The sequence below is a fragment of the Prunus avium genome, chromosome 7 (assembly GCF_965620075.1).
Source record: "Prunus avium chromosome 7, drPruAviu1.hap1.1, whole genome shotgun sequence".
Classification (NCBI taxonomy): Eukaryota; Viridiplantae; Streptophyta; class Magnoliopsida; order Rosales; family Rosaceae; genus Prunus; species Prunus avium.
This window is the reverse complement of record NC_142290.1, coordinates 33,338,797-33,347,919: the sequence shown is the minus strand read 5'-3', so window position 1 is coordinate 33,347,919 and position 9,123 is coordinate 33,338,797. Positions and strand designations below refer to the sequence as shown.

General features: G+C 38.4%; 1 protein-coding gene across 1 annotated transcript; it reads left to right on the top strand.

Moving 5' to 3' along the window:
• The first annotated feature begins 7,141 nt into the window (after nucleotides 1-7,141).
• On the top strand, nucleotides 7,142-8,118 carry LOC110758291 (gibberellin-regulated protein 1-like). Its single transcript, XM_021960120.2, has 3 exons — nucleotides 7,142-7,385; nucleotides 7,482-7,527; nucleotides 7,751-8,118. Exons 1-3 carry the CDS (start codon nucleotides 7,143-7,145, stop codon nucleotides 7,930-7,932), a joined length of 471 nt encoding a protein of 156 aa, XP_021815812.1. The 5' UTR covers nucleotide 7,142; the 3' UTR covers nucleotides 7,933-8,118.
• The last annotated feature ends 1,005 nt before the right edge of the window (nucleotides 8,119-9,123 follow it).

The window sequence follows — 9,123 nt, the reverse complement described above, 5'->3', positions numbered from 1 at the left end:
ATCTTCAACATCTTCATTGCTAATAATTTAATAAAATATTTCTAAAAACTATATTCTCATATAACCAATCATCAACATGATAATAATTTAATAAAATAAGTCATGTAATATATAGAATAGATTGAAATTTAGATACATACCTGAATTTGAATTGAGATTTGAATATGACTATCTGATTTTGAGTGGTCTTTATGAATTTAGGAATTAGGGTTTTCTCTTTTTGGTGTTGAAATTCCTGAAATTGAAAGAATTATAAAAATTGTCAAAGGATTGAAAAAAGAACCAAGGAGAGATTGATGAATGATGATTATTACTTACCAAAAAATAAGAGTTTAAAAGAAAGAAGAAGCCATGAAGTTTTTTTTGTTTTGTTTTAAATGAAGAAAGTACTTTTCTTGGAGGAGAATTTTTATTTATTTATATTTATTTAAGAACGATAGGTGAGGAGTAGAAAGTTTGTTGTTATAATGCAAAAATAATATATAAAAAAAGGCAAACAGATTGACTTCAGCGAGAATCAAACTCTTTTTTTTTTTTGGTAAAGAGGAGGGCCCAACAAAACACTAAGGAACAATAAGTCTGGGTAAGCACACCCTACACATATCCTTGAAGATTAACTGATTGACAGCAACAGGAGCAGTAACCCAAGTATGGAGACCCAAAGGCTTGGTGACCCCAATAGAAGCAAGCATATCAGCAACAGAATTGCTTTCTTTGAAGACATGATGAATACGACAAACACCACCAGTCATGCTAGCTTTACAACTAGAGATAAGAGTGAACAAAGGGTGAAGAGGGTCACAACTAGGCGCATTCACGAGGTCCACCGCCAAACAGGAATCAGACTCCACAATAAGGGGAAAATAATTCGATTGGTTAGCAAGCCGCAATCCATAGAGGATGGCCCATAACTCAGCTTGTAAAACAGACCCCCTCCCAATATTAGCAGAGAATCCACCAACCCAGTCCCCATTGGCATTTCTGATAATACCACCAGCACCAATAATCCCTTCCTCACCTTTCCTGCAACCATCAGTATTTAGTTTCCACCAACCAACAGGAGGAAAATTCCAAGTAATAAGAACCTCAACCTTAGCAGCCTTCCTATTGGTCACCGAATTGGTACAGATCCACTCATTGGCAGCTTGACAAACATAGGTACCAGAAAGAGAAGTGTGGGACTGATTATCTTCAAAGGTCTCCATGCAGCGGTTTTTCCATATGTGCCACACAGCAAAACCAAACACAACATTCCATTGCAATTGATTATAACAACTCTTACCATCGTTCAGATTAAAGAAAATCCAATCCCACAAATTAAAATTAAAGGATTGCCGGATAGGCTCACTAAGACCCATGGAATTCCAGACAAGCATGGCATTGGGGCAAAGCCTGAGAAGATGGGAAATAGATTCAGAAGGCCACTTACAGATATGGCAGCAAGCATCAAGAGAGAGACCTTTACTCCTTCGAGCTTCATTAGTAAGAATTCTGCCATGGCACAAAGTCCATAGAAAAGTTTTAATTTTGGGGGGGAGGGTCAGGTTCCAAATGAAATCCCATTGCCAATGGTCCACACAATCATCCTGGATAAGAGCAGAGTAAGCAGAGCTCACAGAGAAACGACCATTAGAGTTTGCAGCCCAAATAAGTTTATCAGTAACCACACCAGGGGCTGAAACATGGAGACAAGATATCTTGGTGACAATCTCAGTAGGGAGCCATATGTTAAGTTTAGGAAAATTCCATTCACCATTAGTAATGAAATCACTAACCTTTTCATGCAAATGATCAAGAGTAAGGGGGTGGCAGGCATACCTTTGGAGCGACTCAGTATCAATCCAAGGGTCAGTCCAAAACAAAACAGAGCACCCATCACCCAATCTATACTTCAAACCCGTGGACAAGGCCTGAGTCCCATATAAAATTCCTTTCCAAGTAGAGGAAGAATCCATAAAATCCTTTTTTTTAACCTCAGTCACCTTTTTACCTTTCAGATATTTCCCATTCACAACATCAATCCAAAGGCCATGATGGTGTTGAAGAATCCTCCAACCAGCTTTAGCAAGCAGGGATTGATTAACAACAATGGCTTTCTTAAGCCCCAGCCCACCAAGGTGTTTAGGCCGAGAAACCTTCTCCCAACTCACAAGGTGGACTTTCTTTTTGCTATCAGTAGAGCCCCAGAGGAAGTTTCTGTTCAAACGGTCCAGCTCATGGCACACTGTCATAGGAAGTTTAGAGGTTTGCATAGAGTATGTAGGAATAGATGAAGAAACCGCCTGAATCAACGTCATCCTTCCAGCCATCGATAGAGTAGCACTTTTCCAACCTGTCAGCCGTTTCTTAACTTTATCAATAACCTCCCAATAGGTGGCTTTATTGATGCGGTTATGAATTAAGGGAACACCAAGGTATTTCCCAAGGTCCTGAGTCAACGGGGAACCACAAGTCTGAGCCAAAAGCAAAGCATCACTTCTTTTCACATTAGGAGAGCATAGAACTTGAGACTTCTCATAACTCACCATATGACCAGACATACTGCAGAAAACATCCAAGCACTCTCTCATGAGTCTTGCCTGCCTAGGAGAAGCCTCAGCAAACAGGATCAAGTCATCAGCAAAGAAAAGGTGGGAGATAAAAGGGCCCTGCTTGGAAACAGGCACCGGCTTCCACGTACGGCCCTCAATACTTTGGGTAATCATATGAGAAAGCTTCTCCATACAGAGGACAAACAAATAAGGGGACAACGGGTCACCTTGTCTAATGCCACTTTGGGGGGTAAAACCAACTGTCTTTTCCCCATTAATGATAGCCTGGAAGGTCACTGAACAGACGCAAGACATAATTAAGTCCAGGAATTTACCATGAATACCAATCTCCATAAGCACCCGCTTGATAAAGTTCCATTGAAGCCTATCATAGGCTTTAGCCAAGTCAATTTTCCAAGCCATGAAGCCCTTTTTACCTTTGGTCTTCCTGAATTTGTGAAAAGTTTCCTGAGCGATAATAATATTGTCCGTTATTTGCCTTCCAGGAACAAAGCTAACTTGGGTAGGTCCAACCAAATTGGGCATCAACGGACGAAGCCTCGCCACAAGAATCTTAGAGACAACTTTATACAAGGTGTTGCAAAGGCTAATAGGCCGTAACTGTTTCATACTCAAAGGTTTCTCCACTTTCGGAATGAGAGAGATAAAGGTGTGATTCAGGCCGTCGGGAATTCTACCGGTCTCAAAACAATTCCTCACAAAGTGAATGATATCATTGCCACATAAGTCCCAAGAATGTTGAAAAAACCCAGCAGGAAGGCCATCAGGCCCTGGAGCCTTTAGTTTCCCAATGGCAAAGAGACTTTCCTTAATTTCCACATCCATCACCTCTCTATTCAGTGCCACCATTCTACTAGGATCAATGATAGGAAAGGTTATGTGATAGGTGTCAAAGTGCTGTAATTTCTTAGCAGTAAACAGCTCCACAAAATAATTGACCACAATTTCATGAATACCAAACTTATCATAAGACCAATCCCCATTTTCATTTTCAAGGCCTTCAATTTTGTTCCTCCTTCTGCGAATAATAGTAGAAAGATGAAAAAATGTAGTATTTCTGTCGCCCTCCCGAAGCCAAAGATTCCTGGATTTTTGGTGCCAAAAAGTCTCCTCTTGAAGAAGAATAGCATTATATTCAGAAGAAAGATCCTTCTCCAGCTGAGCTAAAAAGGAACTAGATTTAGAGATCAAGGCTCTTTGGATGCCATCAAGTCTAGCAATAATTCTTCTCTTCCTCTGGAAAAGACTGCCAAAGGTCTCTTTATTCCACGTCACAATGGACGAAGTAAACTCCTGGATTTTATGGAGAATACAAGAATTTCTAGCAGGCCAAGCCGAAGAAAGGAACTTATTGTACTCATTATGTTGCAACCACATGGCCTCAAATCTGAAAGGCTTGAGCTCAGGATGGGGAATATGATGGCTGTCCAAGCATAACAACATAGGATTATGATCAGAATTAATACGAGGAAGGTGCTTGATAAAAGCCTCAGGAAACAATACTCTCCAGTTCAGAGTGCATAGACTCCTATCAAGTCTCTTCCATATGGTTTTACCACTCTCCCTTTTATTAGTCCAAGTAAAGGGGCTGCCAAGGAACCCTAAATCCACAAGATCAAAATTATGAATCCAATTAGCGAGCCCCCCAGGTTTAAACTGGGATCTCCCACCTTTACATTCTTCCAACGAAGTAGTTTCATTGAAATCCCCACTAATGAGCCAAGGTAGAGAGTTGTTATCCCCAATGTCAGCCAGGTGATTCCAGAGAGCCTCTCTTATCCTAGAACAAGGACTCCCATAAACAACAGTCAAAAGCCAATTCTGAACACCATACCCAGAGACTAAAACAGTACAGGCTTGGCTCATTGACACCATGAGTTGCACATGTAGCTTGTCGTCATTCCACAATAGCCAAATGCCACCAGAAAAACCATTAGCCTCCACAACCAGATGTTGATTGAAGGGCAGCCTTTTAATGACATTAGCAGCTCTCCTGCCACTAATCCTTGGTTCCATAATCGCCAAGACATCAAAATTATGCATTCTTTTTAGGTGAGTGATGGTACCGGAAAAGCCCTTACCACCAGCCCCTCTAACATTCCAAACCATTAGTTTTATCATCATAAAAGACTAAGAAAGGATGAGAAAGGTTACCTGAAGCAAAAAGCTTCTAAGACACTTGCATTTCCTCCACAGAAATGGAGGGTGATGCTTCGTCATAGTTCAGCGCCTTCTGGGCCATAGTCACACATGCATCACCTTCATCCATGGATTCCAGTGGGCTTTGAGGGACCATAGAAGCTAGGGGATCCTCCCCGTCATCAGTCTGCACCCCACTGCCCTCCAGCGACTGCAAGGTAATTGGAGGTTGGTGTCCCAGCACAACTCCACCACGATCCTTCAATCGGATAAAAGCACTTTCAAGAGAGACTCTGTCAGTGTCATCAAAAACAGCCTTCACAATATCCTTATGCACCTCCAGATGAGAGTGCGTCATAGAAACAGGATCGTGGGGGCCAAGCTTAGCAGTGCCCACAATAGTGGAGGTACTAGGCTTGTCTTTGGTCCCCTGACAAATTTTTCCACCAAAAACACTATTAGAGATATCAGTTAGAATTTTCCTTGGTCTTCCAACTTTCTTCTTGACCACACCATTGGACACTGGCTGAGAGCTTCCTTTAAGCGGCAACTCCACTTTTTTACCGTTTGAAGAAATCTTCTTGTTTTTATTTTCCGTCAGCTTCACAAAAATCCCCTGATCACCAGTGACCTCTTCTTCTTGAAAAACCAAATCTCCTATTGGTGTTGGAGCCAACTCCACCAGACAAACTCTTTTGCAAAAATTTAGCACGCTATACAATATATACAATTCTTATAAAATTAATATATATATATATATATATATATATATATATATATATATAATATATTTTTTTTTTTTGAGGGCCTTCAAGAAATTTGTTAACACATATGCAAAAATAATTCATCAAAAACACAAAAAGAAAAACTTATGCACATAAGTCACATTGCTATTGGTAGGAATGTAGAAACTTTTACTTACCTGGTAAGAAGGGAAATATTTTTCTTGATGGATAGAAAACTTAGGGCTCATTTGGTATTGACTATTTATTAGGAATAACACCAAACACCTTATAATATTGTGGATAAATAGTTAGTACTCTGCGGAACAAATTAATATTGTCCGACATAAATTAGTCAATACAGTCCGACGTACCAAATAAGCTTTTATGTTGAAAAAATGGGTTTAAAGCAAATAATCAACCAAGCAGCTCAATTCCTAATTTTTGTTTTTGGCTATCTGGTGGGATGAACTCATAAATCACAAATAATATTTCATGATAAAATTCGGCCTAAATCTATCATCATTCAGGATAGAAAACCACGGTTCATTTTAGTTACTTTGCCACCTAGAATTCTAGCTAGCCCCACCCCAGACCAACCCCTAACAAGTTTGCTGATAACACGGCACCACAAAATATAGACCCACATTTCACTTTGTCATTAGAGAAAGAAAAAGAAAAAAAAAACAAGGAAAGCTCTTTTGATGAGATATCTAAAAAATCAAAGAATAAAATTAGAGTGTGATAATAATATAATACATGAATGATTTGGCCATAATTTAGATTAGATTAATATTCTTGTATATAAAAAAAAAACATCCGAGTTTGATAATAATATAATACATGAATCATCCGAGTTCGAATTCCCCTCCCCATAATTTAGATTAGATTAATATTCTTGTATATAAAATAAAAGCAAACACACAAAAATTGGCCACATCCTTTCCTGTGTGTCTTTTCTCCATTTAGCCACCACAGAACAGGGCTTGTAAAAGAGGCCCACTATGAATGAGCAATAACAGAACGTAAAAGCAGAAAAGATCAGTATAGTGGGCTTCCCATATTTGTTACACACAGCAAAGTCAAACAGTGCAGACATCAAATTTCTATATAATATGCTGCCATAATCACTTGAGTCACAAACTTACGAGTTTACCAGATTAAATTATATAAGCAGCAATGACTTCATCAAGTAAAAGCGTAAATGTTACTAATCACTTGAGTTACAAACTTACGAGTTCACCGGTTTTAAATTATATAAGCAGCAATGACTTTATTTGCTTTTGCTTTTGGCACCGTGGATTGGGAAACAAAGTTGAATGTAGAACAGCTAGCAGTAAGGGGCCAGCCAGCCACCTAGTAATCACTATCCACTCGTCTGTCGATGCATTTAGAATACAACATTTCTTCTCAGTCTTTTTCTTTCTATTCAACTTGACAAGTTATGAGTTGTCGGTGTCCCAATAATATTAACCACTCCTCTCTAATATTGCCAATCATAATTCAGACACATCCGTCTCTCTCTCTCTCTCCTTCCTAATCTCCTTCCTAATCTACCCTTGTATTATAACATTCTAAACTTGAATATGATGAGTTGGGGGCAGTCTGGCACTTTGACTTTGGCTGAGACCCCTTTGGACTGAAAATTAACAAAAATAAAATAAAATAATATAATGGTCTAGTGGCAATATATTATTGGGGAGGCGGGCATGCGCCCTACTGCCAATCCATGCACCACCCCGCCCCCTCTTTTTCTGATCCATCTCTCTATAAATACTCACTCCAATCTCTCTCTCATTTCACAAAATCCCAATTATCTTATCTCTCTACTAGCTGCTATAGCTATAGCTGTTTTCTATATAATATAATTAATATGGCCTTGTCATCAAGATTAACCCTGATGATGGCTTCCCTTGTTTTCTCTTTTCTGGTTCTCCAGTACCTCACTGAAGCAGCTCATCAGTCCCACACGGTAATATCCATGTCTCCTTTTCTTTTTCTCTTCTTTTATCAATTACTTAAGCAAATTAAAAGAAGTTCTTAATTTTGTGCTTTACACTATTTTCAGATGAACAACAATGGAGCACCGAGCCCCCTACCCCCGCCCACCCTAGGTATGTATATTACGATTTGATATACATAACAAAAAATCTGTATATCAATTCTGCACTTTACGCAGATGTCTGCGGACGCCATTAACATTGAGGAAAGCATGGAGGGTAGTAAAAAATACATGGCGTCCGCACGGTAATAACGTCCGCATAAGAGAAAATATGTTTATTAATTTATACGAAATTAATATATGTAATTATGCAAATGATGAAAACAATCGTGCAGATTGCGGAGTGGCATGTGAAGGAAGGTGCAAATTATCATCAAGGCCTCGTCTGTGCAAAAGGGCTTGTGGGAGTTGCTGTGACAAGTGTAGCTGCGTTCCTCCAGGCACTGCTGGCAACTATGAGGCTTGTCCTTGCTATGCTAGCCTCACCACCCGCAATCAAACCCGAAAATGCCCTTAATTAATTCCATTAATCATTTCATTTCAAAAAATCCCATATATGTCTATAAATATGGGTTGTTTTCCACCAGAATAAAGTTCACACACTTCTTAATTATCTCTTTATTCAGAAATGAATTGAATTGTAAAAGCTTTCTTTTTTGTATTCATTCTTATAATAAAAAGCATTATTATTATTATTATCTTAGAGTTTGTTTGTTGTTTGATGATGTAGTTTTTCTTTCTTTTTTTCATTGAATGTTCATCCCTTCTCATATAACACCTTGACAAAGCAACTTCACTTGCAAGTTGTTTGCAAGAACACTGAAATAACTAGTGCACCCAGCAGCACTTGCAAGTTGCCTCAAGATTATATCAGTAAGTGCACACATCAACATCTAGTTGCATTGGCACACAAAAATTGACACGCAAAATTGAATAAATGACAATCAGTCCATGTTAATAGACATGACATGACATGTGCATGATGATCGGTTCATGTCGCTTTTTCATAGTTTCTTAGAAATAAAATGAAATATAATCCGAATTAATGTGCAACAGTAAGTGCTATACCACTCAAAGTTGTAAGGAGCTTCAGTAACAAAGTAGGAAAGTGTAAAATATACATGTTGCTGGGTGTTTTTTCCTTCTTTCTTTCGGTTTTGTTTTGTTTTTTTTCTTAAGCCACTTGCAGGTATTATTAATCATGCATGTATCAGTGAGATTGTCTAACAGTGACTTAATTAATCCCGACAGGGTTCAAAATTCAATCTAGCAAGTTGCGATGTACGGACTATGAAAATCTTCTTATTTTATTATACTATTTTCTTTTATTGAATTGGATAAATTATAGAATACTATGGTAGTATGGTCATGTAATACATTTTGTATACGTGTTATAATATAAGTGCATATTTATAGATACTGTTCTCTAAAAGGGGGAAAAATAAATCATGCCGTCCACCCATATTATAACATGTGTACGAAATGTAACACGTAACCGTATTACTGTAATATTTTATAATTTCTCATGGAGAGAACTGAGGACGATTCAGTATGAAATCTTGAGTGGATCACAAGAAATAATTAAATTTTATGGTTTTGTGTACGCATCTGGCTGTTCACACAAATATGAGCTGTGCTTATTCCTCCAATCAAATAAAGAATAAGCGCTTAGCTGTGTGCACATCTGGCCACCAAATCTTTCTCATTT